The 17,422-nt window shown below is 36.3% G+C and overlaps 1 protein-coding gene across 1 annotated transcript in view; it reads right to left on the reverse strand.

Annotated features, from left to right (window-relative positions):
• Nucleotides 1-17,422, reverse strand: part of LOC143402207 (uncharacterized) — a 290,523-nt gene that overhangs the window by 65,421 nt on the left and 207,680 nt on the right. The window contains exon 18 of the mRNA XM_076859608.1: nt 3,136-3,295. Coding sequence (XP_076715723.1) covers nt 3,136-3,295 — 160 coding nt within the window. The remainder of the gene's footprint in view (nt 1-3,135; nt 3,296-17,422) is intronic.

Consider the following 17,422-nt stretch of genomic DNA (forward strand, 5'->3'; position numbering starts at 1 on the left):
TATATATACACACACTTAAGTTTGTATATACTAAAGAACCATAACCCCAAACCACAAGAAATAACTGCTGTTTAATGGACTTTCAAATGATTTGCATAAATATCTCCATGACGCCCAGCTCTTATGGAGGCCAAGTCTCTACTTGTGTAAAGGGAACAATAGCTATTTATCTAGACATATGAATTTCCCTCAAAGGTCCAACTCAATTAAGCCAAAATATACTCAATGACTTTGATTAAATTGTTTAATTATTAATCAAAGTAAAAATTGTTAATCAAATTATCTTTTCTTTGATCCGTTAGAATGTGTACACAAAAAAATGTGGACCCTCAAAGGTTTGAGTTCTCCTCCTGATTTCTATTCTTGCTCATCAGGGGCCATACAAATTAGTTTACAAAGAACAGCATAAATCTTCAACCCAAGGAACTAAATAATTTCAACACTCATTCAATTTTTTTATCACATATATTAGCTGCCTCCTTCTCTGTCTTGGTTTCTGTCTTCATTCCCTTGTTAACATAGAATTAATTAATACTCAAATAATACTCGAATAGTTTTGTTTTCCTGGTTTTTTCTTTTTTTCTTTTTAGCTGTTGTTCAACTCCAATAATTTTGGTACTCAACTTTGGATGGTTTCCAAATTCCTAAACTTCCATGTTGTGAAACTTAATAATGAAATAAAATGCACTCTACCTACCCCAGGCACTGTGAAATTAACTTAGAGAGGAAGTGCTCTTTGCTTAATTAATTTCAATAATTTTCGACCTTTACAAATCTTGCTGTTAGTCAAGGATGTTTGAAGAAAAGAAACCAGGATAAATATATGGTAGAATAAAATTTGTTTTGTTTCATTTCAGGAATAGTGGTCTTGAACTTGTCTGTTATATCCTTATGTTAACTATCAAAGAAACGGAATTTAAGACATATTGAATATACTAATAGATTCCATATGGAAAGTTTTTAAAAGCTAATGTTTAAATTTCTATCAAGTAGGGAATAGGATGAAGTTCATTATATGTTCATTCTCTGGGTAAATTAAGTATATTCAATTATTCATGCATTCCTTCTTTTATATAGTCTTGAACAAATAGCCAGTAAACAGGTAAGGAATTTTAGAGACATCTAGGATGAAGACATAGGATGGAGAAGTCTCTCTTTTTCCATAAGGAGATCTTAGTAAAAGAAAGAGGGACGTATGAACAGGTAATTCTCACATTGTGTGTTGAATGTTACAAGAATGAGGAAATTTTAACAAAAAGGAAATGGTGCTCTTTGGGTTGAATCCATAGAAAAGACACTTAAGATGAGCCCTGGCTAGTGGTTAGTTTGCCAGGTAGGACATGAGGACTTGAAGGGTGTTCCATCAACAGAAAGAAATGTACAGCAATGTGACACAGTTTGGTAGGTTCAGCAGATTATTCATATCTTATGACTCAGTCATATCTTTGATTAGAAAGCATCTGAGTGGGAAGAGGTGGGAAGGATGGAGATAGAGAAGATATGACCAAAAAAATATAGGGAAGAATCCCATCAAATGGCAATCACATAATATTAAGAATTCTGAGGGTTTTTTTTTCCTCCAAGCTATTGAAGAATTTATGACAGAGGAAGGCCAGGTCACATTTGGATGTTAGAAATGACCCTGAGATAGGAGAATGGATTCCCAGACACAGTTAGCAAAGTATTGCTGTTCTTTAGCAGGTGGCTCTTGTGGGCCTGGATACATGGAGTATCAAAGACTTTGAGAAATCATGAAGAGAGTGGATTCTATAGCACTTAATGATCAAAAAAGTTTAGGAGGGGTTGGGGTTGTGGCTCAGCGGTAGAGCGCTCGCCTAGCAATTACGAGGCCCTGGGTTCGATCCTCAGCACCACATAAAAAATAAACAAACAAATAAAATAAAGATATTTTTAAAAATTTTTTAAAAATTCTAGGAGACAAGGGAAATTGAGATAGACTCTTGAGTTTGGGGCCTTCACAATTTAGAATAATTGAAACAGTATGATGTACAAAAATTATCAAAGTGTGAATATATGGTTTCCTGACACCAGTGAAATGCATGTGCTCATTAAATAATATGTGTGAAACCAACTTTGTCTGGACCATACTGGATTTTAGGTATCCTTGAGATGACCCTCTGGAAACATCAAGTTGCTAGGAAGTGAGGTGTCATCACCAGATGCCTATTTGAGAATCTTCAACAGAGTGGAAGACATTTTGAAAGGAGGTTAACAAAAGACAAGCATGAAGAGTAGGGAGAGTAATAAACCAGGTTAGAACCCTGGAAGACACTGAGGAAGAGGCTGGTGGAGGAAGGAAAGCCAAAAGGAAAAAGCCTAGAAGGTATATTACCAAGAGGGAGGAGAATCCAGGGGACTAAGGGCCCCAAAGGTGGAAAGAACAGTGTCTTCCTCTTGTTTATGCAAGGCTACATTAAAGCCAATCATCAGTTCACGCGCAGAAACCCTGTTACTAGCTCCTGTTATATTCCTCACAACCTTTATGCTGTTTTGTTATAAAGATATAAATATAGTTATAGAACACACATATATAGAAATATATATATACACACATGCACACATATATGTGTGTATATAAATGTGCACACAGAAAACATATACACCCACAAACACAGGTATTAATAAATAAACACATGAGGGGGGATAGTAGGGGATAGGAAAGGCAGCAGAATACAACAGTCACTAATATGGCATTATGTAAAAATGTGGGTGTGTAACCGATGTGATTCTGCAACTTGTATTTGGGGTAAAAATGGGAGTTCATAACCCACTTGAATCAAATGTATGAAAGATGATATGTCATGAGCTTTGTAATGTTTTGAACAACCAATAAAAAAAGTAAATTATAAAAAATAAATAAATAAACACATGTATTAATAAATGTTTCTCTTAGAAAACAATAGTGCTAACCTATAAGAACCATCTGACCTAGTCTCTTTGAGTAATAAAAACTATATGAAGTGAAATTGAAAGATTTGTTTAAAAAAAAAGAAAGTGGCAAATACAATATAAGTAATTTCAAGTATAAATAAGAAAATGTAACTTGTTGATAATGCAAACAAAATGAGTTTCTTTCGTGTAGCCAGAAAGCAAAACCACTTCACATCAATGTACCTTCCTTCGTTCACCATTGATTCCTCTCCATTGCTGGGATCTTTTCACTATGTAACTTAGCTCCTGATTGGAAATCTCCAAATCATAGGGAATGAAGAACTTGGATTCTTCACTGTGGATACGCTGAAATGCATCCAATATCCAAGAGTCACTGTGCAACCTAAGAACAAAAGCATCTGTTATCTGTTTTTCCTTCTTCCAAATCTTACTTTTACTTTCAAAGTCTTAAATAATTTGTATCTTTTTATCAATTTTTGTTTATTTAATTCATTTGTTCCTTTTTTTCCAGAAATCTATGATAATTCAAATTCCAGGAATTATTTAGTACTGTTCTTAGCTAAATATTATAACTCATCCAAAAATCAAATTTGATTGTTTTTGCAGTTATTTCCTACAAACTTATTGATTCTGATTGTTGATATCTAAGTAAAGACTTCAAAATATGGAGACATACTTGGCCATTTATGGGATTGTTGATATCCAAATTAGTTCAAATAGTAGGAATTTGTCTAAATAAACATTAAATTTGGATTTATACTTCCTCCATGATAGAAATTCCATTAATTCCTTGATTTTTAAGTAATATTTAGATGAGTATTCTAGACATTAATTAGATGCATGCTGTTGACTTTTCCATTAAGTACCCTTAACCATAGAAAAGTGAAAAGGTGTTACTATACTTAATCCACCATTTATTTTAATATATGTTTTAATTTTCAAAATATTGAGTAAATTGAAAATCTGAGGAAATTCTATATTTATCACTCACTCATTTTGTATACCTGGAACTAATCTAACAAGAAGAGTTTTACCATGCCACTAACTGTCCACAGGATAGACCAAGAGCCCTAATGTATAGCAATAAACTACACTTTTGGTACCAGGGATTGAGTTCAGGGGTGCTTAACCACTGAGCCAGTCACATCCCCAGCCTTTTCTGTGTGTGTGTGTGTGTATTTTTTTTTTACTTAGAGACACAGTCTTTCTAAGTTGCTTAGGGCCTTGCTAAGTTGCTTTGAATTTGCAATCCTCCTGCTTCAGCCTCCGGGGCCTCTGGGATTACAGGCATGTTTCACTGTGCCCGGAGAGAATTAAATCTTTTAATAATGCCTAAGGCATAAATCACACTATCCAGATATTTAGGCATCCCATAGAAGTGCCTTTCTACACATTTGAAGCGGAGAATTCATGGACAGTAATTTTTGTTCTGATGGTCAGAATAATTAGATTTTGCTTTAGTGGACAGAATATATTTTTTTTACTTCCCATTATAATGGCAACTTCACATCCGTTGTATGATTGGAGCCTTACCTTAATCCTGCCTTTTGCACATTAATACTAAGATTAAACAAAGTTAGCCATACTGCCTACAAGTAACAGACAGAATCCAAACTCAGGGATAACTACTAAATTTATTTCATTCCATAATGTTGAGTTCAAATAACTGATGCAACTAATATCTTTGGTTCACTCACTACCTCTACCTTGATTCTTCCAAAAGAGTAAAATAGACTTTTTGACTCTCACAGTAAAATAGCATCTGTGTGTCTTTTTTATTTCTTAACCATTTTGCATTCCTCTCAATGAAAATGATCACAAACTACCACTCTGCATAATTGATGACCCAGGACAGACTATATGCCCTTGAGGGAGCAAACAGGGATCTGCGCACGCTCAGCAAGCCATCTATTGCTGAGAAACACCCCCCTCCTGCCTACTACCATCTTGAATACACCAGTAGGTGGAATTTGTGCTGTTTGGAGAGTCTAGGTCAGCCATTCGAATGATTTACTAGTTGGCTTGTTAAACAAGAACTAGTCTTCGCCATTCTCTTAAGCTTGTTTAATGTAACATTCATCTTTTTTTTTTCTTTTAATGGTGATAAGATTTAATGTAGTTAAATTACTGTCAATTTGCTGCCATAAACATTTCCTATATGAAGATTTTAAGTGCAGGATTATCAACAATGCAATTAACTTTGAATTAACTAGGAATCACAGTCCTGTTTCTTCGGGCTTCTGTTTTGCCCAGAAAATGTCTGTCTTGTTTTTATTTCTCTTTCTTTCTGTGTGAAAGAATAATTATGTAAACATCCAAGCCTGGATCTACAGGACGGTAAACAAATGTTTTGACAGAGAACGAAATGGCACATTGGAATATGGAAAGCTGTACAAAGATTAATTGCATTTTACTTAAAAAAAATTTTTTTCCATTTTGGATGGTATTTTCTGGTGGAAAGCTCAATAAAGGGTTGTTAATGAGTCAATTTACTAACCTTTATTTGTTTTAGCATATTTTACAGCTCTTTATAGTCAGCTTACTTATCACACAAGGAAAAAACAGTCTATGGTTACAGATGCAAAAGAAAAATAAACAAACTGAACATTAATAATTAAGTAATTTTTGATTATATAACTAGTCAAGTAATGGAACACCTATATAATGTGAAACACTTGATTCTATTGGATAAAAGAGTATTTTATCCTTTTGTGTGTCTTTGATCCTCCACCTTTTTGGTCCTCTTTGGAAAGTTAGAGTCCAAAATTATTAGGTAAATTTCTGAAAAATACAAATAAACAATGTGAAAAAGTTTCAATTTTATAAACATATTGGTGACACTGAAGAAAGTGAAAGGAAAAACTATCCCCTCTGTAAGTACAGCATGTGAGTCATATGACGAATTATTCTCAAGTGGATCAGAATCATACACATACACATTTTTACTCATTTTCTGCCATTTTAGATGTATGTATGTGCATATGAAAATATCAAACTGAATTATATAAAATCTATGCTATTGAATCCTATATGAGAGGACCAAAAGAAAAGCACAGATGAAATATTTTTTAACAATTAGTGGATCTGCAAGAAGAATATGTAAGTTCATTGTAGAACTCTTGCAGCTTTTGTTGGCTTGAGTTGTTGTTTTTTTTTTAATAAAGAAGTGAAATTTTTGTTCTATTCAAGTATATGTTGTGATATGGTAATGGTTGCAAATGTGGATTTCCTTTAACAATATAATGATTCAATGGCTGAAAAAATTTTGTTATTTTTAAATTATTTCTTCAAAATGTAATTAAAAGAGAAACTACATTCCACCTGTCTGGAAAGCCTTAGGCATGATTGTTTATAGAAATAGGTCACATATTATGCCACAGGTTCCGATGATGGCCAATGAAACAAAGCAATTTACCAAGTCCTCTGCCCTGTGTCCTACATTTGCGGCAATTCATTGCTTGGTGAGTGGCAGAAGCTATTATGTTTGGTTCACATCTGAATGTGGGTCATTTACAGAAACCTAGTATGTGACATTTCTTTTAAAGCTAAAAAGGACAAGTGTGAACATTTAGCTACTGTACTACTTTAAGGGTCACAAAAAGGATGGAGTCTATGACTTTGAATAGCTCTGGATGCAAATATGTATCTGAAAAAGAAGAATCAAACATAATTATTATTTCCTTCTAATTCCAAAAGTTGCAGGCACATTTGTTGGTGTGACTTTACACATGTGGTAGTCAATGTGGAAATACTGGTTTGTTCATAGTCACATCAGAAGGACACAGAGACAGCTCTGATAAGAGACAGCATATAAACCATCAAACTTTTTTTTTTTTTTTTTTTGGTGTCACCAGCCCCTTCTTGCTGAAATCTATTCTCATTTTTTCACATGTTGAAACCCACTTATTCCTTAACAGAACTGTTGAACACTTTAAATGAGGTGAATGACACACAAGCCGTAGGTATGAATGCAGTTTGTGTTGGTTTTCCAGAAATCCTCAGATGCCCTCCATTCTGTTTAAGAGTGATTGAAATTCACATGACTTTGGCTTGGAATCATACTAAATAGCGGAAAAGAGAAACACAAGGGAGGATCTGTAAAGAGAGAAAAGAAGGCAAAGAGCATTTCAGGAAAAGGAGAAAGAGGGGCTGGGGCTAGGGCTCAGCAGTAGAGCACTTGCCTTGCATGTGTGAGGCACTGGGTTTGATCCTCGGCACCACATAAAAATAAATAAACAAAATAAAGGTATAAACAAAAGAAAAGAAAAGGAGAAAGAAATTCAGAAAATAAAATTGTCCATAGGGTGGGAAGTGGTCTGAGACCCTCCCCTTGCTTCTTTATACAGAGTCCTGTCCTCGGTGTCCACTTATGAGAACAGTGTCCTCCAAGTATGTGTGGCCTCAAGGTTGAATGAGAAAACCATCCTCGTTAGTTTCTTCTCTCAGTTACCTCCAACTTTGGGGAATATGAGGGATAGGTCACAACCAGTAGGGGTAAGACAAGGACTCCAGAAAGGTGTCACAGTGCTAAAGGGGGAGGTGACATGGTGATGTGAAGAGCACAGGACCTCACAGCAAGGCAGGACCCAGGTCCACAGAGCACTCACATTAGAAGCAATAGGAAGGTGTTATATGAGCTCAAGCAAGAAGTGATGTTTTCTTGTGGCTTAAAAACCATGACAGTTATGGCAAAGAGAGCCTATTGAGAAAGAAGGAGTAGAAGAAGAAGAAATATGACCTTACCCATTGGGTTGGGGGTCATGTTAAAGTAAGTCGGGGAAGAGACTGGACATACTTTATAGATAGACCTTCAGCAGATGGTGGATATGGTGGCTGAGAGAGAGAATTTCAAGACAACACCCGGGTTTCTTCTCATTTTTCTTTTTGTCTTTCTCTCCCTCCTTCTCCTCCTCCCTTCTCTCACCCTCCCTCTCCCCTCCTCTCATTGGATGTAGATGGTGATCTATCCCATTTGCTGGGACAGGGAATCCTAGATGAAGAGAGATTTGAAGAAGGAGACTGTGGCTTTCTTTTCCAGATGTTGATTTTGAAGCCCCTCTGGAGCCTAAATGTGACGTGGTTTGACATTAATTGAAAACTCTAAGTCGCTACGCTAAATTTGGATTTACCTTGAAAGAACTAAAATTTAGAACTAAACAGAACAGCCTAAAGTGCCATTCAGCTAGAAATATGCTTAATAAATTAATTTACAACACTGCCATTAGAAAACATAACTATAGTCAATATTAATATTATTGAATAAACACCTGTAATACACATTTTTGTACACCTTAATTGTATTCCTCAAAGTTTTAAGCCTGATTTTATTATCCATGTTTTAAAGATAAAGAAGCAGGGTCAAAGGACACCTCTGCCAAAGGACACAAAACCGGCAAGTGACAGGCAGGCTCAAGTCATTCTGTCCCCCTTCAATCCAGGATCTGAACCAGTGAATCACACTCATTCATTACCGGAAGGTTAACCAAAAATGTGCTTTTTTTTTTTCCTTTATCATTTTTAAGTATACAGTTCACTGGTTTTAGGTTCACTCTCACTGTGTAGAATAGATCTCACAACATTGAAGCTCTACAGCCATTAAACACCAATTCACCCTCCTCCACTCCCCAGACTTTGGTAACCACCTTTCTAATTGTCATTGTTGTAATTTTAACAACTTGAGGCGCTTCAAATGAGTGGGATGGTACAGAATTCATCTGGCCTACTTCACTTTGCATCATTTATTTGGTGTTCATCGATGTTATAACATGTCACAGGATGGCCCTCCTTTTCAAATCTGCATAATATTCTTATTTCATTGTATGGCTATTCTACATTTCCTCCATCCATTCATCTGTTGATAGACATTTGGGTTCCTTCTACCTCCTGGCAATTGTGAATGATGCTGAAATAAACATGGGGGAGGGGCGGTACAAGTATCTCTCAGATATGTCCTGCTTTTAATTCTTTGGAAATATACCTGATGTGAGATTGCAAGATCAGATTATTTTATGTTTAATGTCTTGAGGACTCTCCACCTTGTTGTACACAATGGTTGTACTATTTTCTATTCCCATCCAAAGTGCTCAGGGTTCCAGTTTCTCTCTGTCTTTTCCAGCATTTGTTATTTTCTGTCATTTTGATAGGAATGGTCTGGTTGCACGTGAGGTGATGTCTCACTGGGGTTTGTGTTTCCCTTTTCCTAATAATGAGTGACGTTGAGCATCTTCTTTTTTACACCCTTAACAGAAATGTCTCTTCAAGTCCTTTTGCTGACTTTTTAATTTTTTTAAATTAGAGCTATTTTTTTTTTCCATTGGTGAGCTGAAGAAATTCCTTTTGTGGTCTGGATATTAATCCCTTATCAAATATAGGATTTGCAATTATTCCATCCTGTAAATTGCCTTTTTTACTGTATTAATTGTTTCCTTAGATGAGTAGACATTTTTAAGTTTGATGTAGTGTCGTTTGTCTGTTTTGGATTTGTTCCCTGCATTTTTGTGGCCACATTCAGGAACCTTTTGCCAAGAGTGATCTCATGGAGTGTGAAAGCTCTCTGCGAAGTCTCCATATGCCGAGTCAGAGGGTACGTGATGGGATTTTTTTAATCTGCACTGGGAGAATCTGTGATCATTGTGAGAGCTAATAATATATTGATTAGGGTTAGGATTCTATTCTTCCTGAGAATCAACTCTGCAGGCTCATACTGACTAATATGACGCTACTGACTCACTAGTCTAGGAAGGAGGATCTGTCCTAGGGAAACCCAAACTGTAAAGAGGAAGTGAACCAGAACAACTGGGGCAGCACTTTCTCAAGTTGAACTTATCAGCCCAGCGCTGATAAAAGGCCCCTGTCAAGTTCAAGGTCAGTGGCTAAGAGGATGGCTGCTGAGGTGCTGAACCCAGACTAAAGGCAGAGACACGGTCTGTCACATCAGCTCCTTTGCAAGTGTGACCAGGATCACCAGGAGCTCATCTGTGATTGTGCACATCTAAGCACGCCTCATATTAACCTACTTCACAGATCATTAGGGAAGACTACTTGGGCAGGGAGGCAGAGGATGGGGGCTGGGTACAGTCAAATCAAGACTTGGAGATATCAAGGTACAGCCGAGGACTGTCAAGAAGGGAGTTTAAAGGAGGTTCTGCATCTCTGACACGGTTATCACTTCCCTGGGTTCTTTGCATTTGGATTCTTTGTGTCTATCAAGTTAACGTTCTTCATTTCTTCCGCTATGAGCATTGTTCTGAAGCTTTGTAACTTTTCACATTGCACTTTATTTATTTATTTATTTATTTATTTATTTATTTATTTAATTAATTATCGTTGGTTCTTGCCAAAACAAACCAAACCAAACCAACCTAAAACCCTACTCTGATCATTTTGGTAACTACAATGACTCATGTGAGAGCTGCGTATATACATTTTCATAGTTCGTTATACCCAGCTGAGGATTCAAAATCAAAAACTCTTGAGAGATGTATCATTTAAACATGTAGCCTGTCAGTTGTATTTTATTTCAAAGGTGTTTTTTTGTCACATACGAAACTGTCTTCCTCTATTTATTCAAGTAGTTAATTCAATGGAACTTGTGTTCCATTGTATTCCAGGCACTTTTATTTTATTTATTTTTTTTAATAGAGAGAGAAGGGTGAATTATGACCAAAAGGCTTGTCCCCAGTCTAGGCCAATAATTTCATTCTATTTTGCTCCAATGTTTCTTTTTTATTCAAATTGACCACTTCTGTAATGTCCAAATACCATGTTATAGAGTTCAACGTTTCACTTTTATGCACATCTAATCCTACTTCATTGGAGGCAGGAATTCTAAAGAAATTGTTTTATTTGTTTGGTTATCTATCCAATTGTTTTGGTGAAAAGGATGGTGAAAACTCTTCAGAATGAGTTTTAGAGAGATTATACAAGATGCAGACAGCCATGAGGATGGGGGGCGGGGAGGGGGGGCAGCCACAGGTCCACGGAGACGACACCATCAGGTGCAAGTATTTACATGAAAGTGCACAAGGAAACTTCTCGCCCCAACTACCTTAAACTAGCTCAACCCTAGGATTTGGGCTTTGCCAAACAGATGAACATTCACCTTGTCATTTCCTCCAGGTACACATGCCTTCCTGACACCTGCTCAGCACATTTCACATGCTGCTTCCTATATCTTGAGATGAAAGCAGAATTTCTAGTAAATTATTTTAGTTTCTATTGTCCTGGAGGTTTTAGAATCAGGCTAATTTTCAATTCACAAGAGCCAAGCTATGGAACCCTTCAACAGATAAATGGATAAAGAAAATGTGATGTATGTACACAATGGACTATTGCTCAGCTATAAAGAAGAATGAAATTATGGCATTTACCAGTAAATGGATGGAACTGGGGAGTATCATGCTAAGGAAAATAAGCCAGTCCCCCAAACCCAAAGGTGGAATGTTCTTTCTGATATGTGGATGCTAACCCATAACAAGGGAAGGTTGGGAGGGGAAGTAGAGAAGATAATTGGATTTGACTAAGGGGAATGAAAGCAAGAAAGGAGAATGGGAATAGGAAAAACAGTAGAATGAACCAGACATAACTTTCCTATGCTCATATGTGAATACATGTCCAGTGTAAGTCCACATCAAGTTTAACCATAAGAATTGGAACCAAATTGGAATGGGTTTCACTCCATGTACATACAATCTGTATATTATACCTTATATAATATACCCTACTGTTATGTATATCCAAAAACAACAAATAAATAAAAAAAAACAAACGCAGAATCAGGCTAATTTAACAAAAGTCAATTCACCAAATAACTATTTGGCTGTTTAGTCTTAACTAACTGACAAGTTTTTGTTTTGTTTTTAAGAGGAAACAATTATATCAAGGAACATTCAGTTAAACTTTCCCAGCTTCTTGCTGCTAGAGATGGGAAAAGTTGGCAGAGAAAAGCACACTCTGACTACTGAAGACCATACAGCAGGGGGATGAGCACACAGTATGGCTCCATGGCCCACCCCAGAGTCCTCAGGGTCTAAGAGCAGAGAAGGGACCCTGAAGTACATGTACCCACAGCAATGAGCTGTTTTCATTACAACTCTCCAGTTTACTGGAGCTGACGCGATATCGTATCTAAACCTCTGAAAAAGGTCTGTTCCTATTCAAGCAAGTCATAATGCGCATAGTCCATTTCTATCAGAGTGTATTAGTTAGGTTAGAGGAACAGAATCAACAGGAGGTAGGATTATAAAAAGGGGACTCATTAGACTGGCTTATACAACCAGAAGCTGGATAGTTCACAATGACTGGAGAGCTGGAGGAAGCAGTAGCTGCGCCTTCCAAGAGGCTGAAGCCTCAAAACAAGAGGGATCAACAGTGTTACCCCAGTCTAAGAGAGAAGGCTTCTGGAAAGTCCCTGGAGAATCACTGGCAGAGTGAACTTTGGAAGAATGAAGGACAGAGAGTCTGATGTTCTCAGGCAACGGAGCAGCAGTCAAAAATCCATTCAAGAATAATCAATGCAGAAAAAGCATTTGACAAAAGACAGCACCCATTCAAGTTCAAAACACTGGGAAAACCAGAGATAGTAGGAACATACCTCAATATCATAAAAGCTACCTATTCTAAAACTAAGGTCAGCATTATTCTCAATGGAGAAAAATTGAAAGCATTTCCTATAAAAACTGGAACAAGACAAGAATGCCCTCTTTCACCACTTCTATTCAGCATCATCCTGGAAACTCTAGCGAGAGCAATTAAATAAAAGACAGAAATTGAAGGGATATGAATAGGAAAAGAAAAAATCAAACTATCACTATTTGCCAGTGACATGATTGTATATCTAGAAGATCTAATAAAATTCCACCAGAAAACTTCTGTAACTAATAAGTGAATTTAGCAAAGTAGCAGGATATAAAATCAACACCCATAAATCTAATACATTCCTAAACATCAGTGATGAATCCACTGAAAGAGAAATTCGGAAAACTACCCCATTTGCAATAACCTGAAAAAAAAATAATTGGGAATCAATCTAACAAGAGGTGAAAGACCTCTACAATGAAAAACTACAGAACACTAAAGAAAGTAATGGAAGAAGACTTAGAAGATGGAAAGATTTCCTATACTCCTGGATAGGCAGAATTAATTTTGTCAAAATGGCCATACCACCAAAAGCATTATACAGATTTAATGCAATTTCTATTAAAATTCCAATGACATTCTTCTTAGAAATAGAAAAAGCAATCATGAAGTTTATTTGGAAAAATAAGAGACCCAGAATCGCTAAAGCAATCCTAAGTAAAAAAAAAAAAAAAAAATGAAGCAAGAGGCATCACAATACCAGACCTTAAGCTGTAATACAGAGCTATAAACAAGAAATGGCACAGTATTGGCACCAAACAGACATGTAGACCAATAGTACAAAATAGAAGACACAGAGACAAACCCACCCAAGTATAGTCATCTCATGCTAAACAAAGATGCCAAAAACACACATTGGAGAAAAGATAGCCTATTCAACAAATGGTGCTGGAAAACTGGAAATCCTTATGAAGAAAAATTAAATTAAACCTCTATCTCTCATCCTGCCAAAAAATCAACTCCAAGTGGATCAAAGACTTAGGCATTAGAACAGAGACCCTGCACCTAATAGAAGGAAAAGTAGACCCAAATCTTCTTCCATATTGGCCTAGGATCTGACTTCCTTAACAAGACCCCTAAAGTGTAAGCAATAAAAATCAAGAATCAAATCGGATGGATTCAAACTAAAAAGTTTCTTCTCAGCAAATGAAACAATCAATAATGTGAGGAGAGAGTCTACAGATTGGGTGAAAATATTCACCACCTGCACCTCAAAATAAAGCATTAATCTCTAGGATATATAACAAACTCAAAAAATTTAACACCAACAAACAAAGAAAAACAAACAAACAAATAAGCCAATCAATAAATGGGCTAGGGAACTGAACATACACTTTACAGAAGAAGAAATACAATCAATCAACAAAAATATGAAAAAAAATGTTCATCGTCTCTAGCAATTAGAGACATGCAAATCAAAAGTACACTAAGATTTCATCTCACTCCAGTCAGAATGGCAATCATCAAGAATACAGACAACAATAAATGTTGATGAGGACATGGAGAGACTGGTGGGACTGCCAACTGGTGAAGCAGTATGAAGATTCCTCAGAAAACTTGGAATGGAACCACCATTTGACCCAGCTATCCCATTCCTCAATCTATACCCACAGGACTTAAAATCAGCATACTACAGTAATTCAGCCGTATCACATTTAAACTATGATTGCCCATTCTCTGCAAACTCTAAAGAACTATGTAAATAGCTTGTAGATCTTTGGTGCTATGCAGATTTTAAGGATTTATAATCAGACCACATTCGTATGATACCAATGAAGACTTTTTGGGATGGAGTGTGCAAGGCCAGACATACATCCAACTCATGGATGGGGCTCACCCCATCCGTCACCCTTATGGTAAATACCTAAAAATGAATATTTGGTAAAAAAGATGAATTTTGCAAAAGAAGCTCTAGAAAAAAAGAAGTTCATTTTGTACATCATACTAGAAACAGAAGAATCTAAACTGCTTAAAACTCAATAGGATGGGAAAATAATTAATATCATTAGGTATTAATTAATTATATGGATTATTATATATATTAACTTGATATAATTAAGTAATTATATCAAGGTAAACAACACACCAGTAAAAACAGATAAAAGGGTGCTCCATTTAGATCTTGACACTACCCAATTCCAATGACTTCCACCTGGCCCATGATAAGAAGTTCAATGGAAAAAAATCAGACCTTATAAACACAGAAGGAAATAACTATAAAACTTCAAAATGAGGAAGGCTTTTTAAAAAACTGAGCCATTTAAATAAGTCACAATATGATAAAAGACTTTGCCACATGTAAATGTATTTATTTTAAAATCAAAATAAACTTATACAGTGATTAAGAAATGGAAAATATCTGTTCAAACTATGACAAAAGAGTTAACACTGTCAATATCTATAAAGCTCCTATAACTGAGTAGGAAAAACATTTGAAAGATAACGACAGTTAAAAGGCAATTCACAGGAAAGGAAATATAAATGAGTAATGAACATATTAAGAATGTGTAGAAGCTAGTAAGCAAAAGAATACACATTTGGAAAAATCATGAAATTCTGTATTAGACTAAAAAGGTTAATGCATGATGTGAATATAGGTCTATAAGCTTCCTTACCCATAAAACATTCTCGAAACAATTCTGCAATACCTATCAAGTGTCTTAGAAACATCACAAGATCTGAACTGTTATGCATGGGTCTCTAGGATCCTATGCAAAGACTAATTTAAAATGTGGACACGACCATGTACCTTAAGATGTTCATTAGAATTATTTATAAGATGCATTAAATATGAAACAATCTATTGCCCAGCAATAAAGAAATACTTAAATGTCATACAGGCATTGCATGTTTATGAAGTTAGTAAAGAATACAAAATGTATCATATAATATTAAGTAGAAAATCACCACATGAAGTTATATTTATGGTAGATAATTTCAATTTTGTAAAAATAAATATATGTAGGAAAAAATCAGAATAAATTTACGATCAGCAATGTTTTGTCTAGATGAGGAAATTATTGGTGTGTTTTTCACTTACTTTTTGATTATTTTCTGCAGTTTCAATTTTTGCCTAAATATTTATTCTTCCTACCTATAAAATCAAGTCAAAATAATTATGCCTTTTCAAGTCACCTCTCCTACCACAGCTACGGGGGAGTGAGAATTTTTCTAGTAGAATCCCTTCAGCAAGAAATGACTCAGGCTTTTGGAGGAATGACAGCCAATTAGCGGCCCTCCAGAGGGCCCAATCTGGGGCTTACACAGCAGACCCCACAATGTGAGCTTCCGGTGCCCAGAGCCAAACAAAACTCTCTATTAACAACCAGCACAAGAGACTTCATTTCACTGTTGTCCCCATAGTGCCAGCTGTGTTTTCACTACTGTCTCCACAGCCTCGATGGAAAACACAGAACGACTTAGGGTGGCTGTGTTAACATTTGGATTCGGCACACGCTGACCTAAGTCAGTCAACATGTGCAATTCTACAGTGGCACTTTTCACTAAGGTAAGTCCTCAGGACGTCTGGGTCTCTGTATTATTGTCAGGCCAGTGCAAAACCCAGTTTCACTGACTAGACACATCTGCTGTGGATGGCGCTTCCTTCATAGAACTGGTTCACCCAGCATCAGGCCATTTCAGAGAAAGATACCTTATGAATAGCAGTATGGAGAGGTTTTTGTTGTTGTTGTTGTTGTTGTTGTTCACACACTGGAGGAACTTTATTGATGCATATGGAAAAGATAGAAAAGACATATTTTTTTTCCCTGTAGGAAATTACTTTATCATTATAAAAAAGATTAAAAAATAAAAAAGAAAAGAAGGAAGGAAGAGAAAGGAAGGAAGGAAGGAAGGAAGGAAGGAAGGAAGGAAGGAAGGAAGGGGAAAAAATGTTAAGGGCATCTGCTTCTAAAATACAAGCAAAACCCTACTTGGGATAACTGAGCATGCCCAGTTCCAACATGGCAGGACAGTAGGAGCTACATTGAGTATTATTTACCCTACATTTTCCAGATTATTTCTCTATAATGGCCATACACTTCATCACCTTTGCTTTGATCTTAGTCATTCTGTGTCCATTACTGAGCTTCCCATTCCTACGTAGACCTCCCCATAGGGTCATCTTTCTCTTCTTTTTTAAAGCAAATGCCCATTTGTTTTAAGTAGCAAAAGTTTAAATTCTAACTATTTGGTGCACAAATTCTTCACTTTTTTGGTACTTTATAATTAATCTAGAGGATTAAAATGTATATCTCAGTGAATAGTATGGCTGTAAACAGTTATTTTAAGTGAAAGGAGATGTATTGGTGGGGGAATAAATGATACATAACAATATCTGGTGAATTTTACTTATAGAAATCTAAACTACATGATGTAGTGTTTCATTTCTTTAACTTCTCTTGGAAGCACTAGTCATTTGAAATAATAGAGTGATTGCTCATGTGGAGCGTCATAGAATTTACACATATGTGTTATTTTTACCCTGTTATACAAGGAAATGCCTAAATTCTAGCGAATGAGACAACTTTCCCTCAGGCTACACTGCAGGCGAGTGGTCAAAGGAAAACCAGATGATCAGAGAAGACTCTTGCCTTCCCCAGGAAAGGAAGCGCCCTGGAAAGATGACATACAGCACTTATGACATGTCAAAGTACAAACCAAGCCTGGACCTAAATAACACACATGCCCTGGAGAGCTAGGCAATTTTACTACAGCTGTTAGTGACCTAAGGGCCACATCAGGGAATGATCCCTCTACTGAAGGAAGATTTGAGGAGGGAATTCACCTCCTCCAATAAGAATAGCTGTTACTGTGCGAATTTCCCTGCATCCTGCCGCAAACCACCCAGCATCTGCATTCACCCTCTCCTCTC

Source organism: Callospermophilus lateralis, chromosome 6 (genome assembly GCF_048772815.1).
Source record: "Callospermophilus lateralis isolate mCalLat2 chromosome 6, mCalLat2.hap1, whole genome shotgun sequence".
NCBI classification, from domain to species: Eukaryota; Metazoa; Chordata; class Mammalia; order Rodentia; family Sciuridae; genus Callospermophilus; species Callospermophilus lateralis.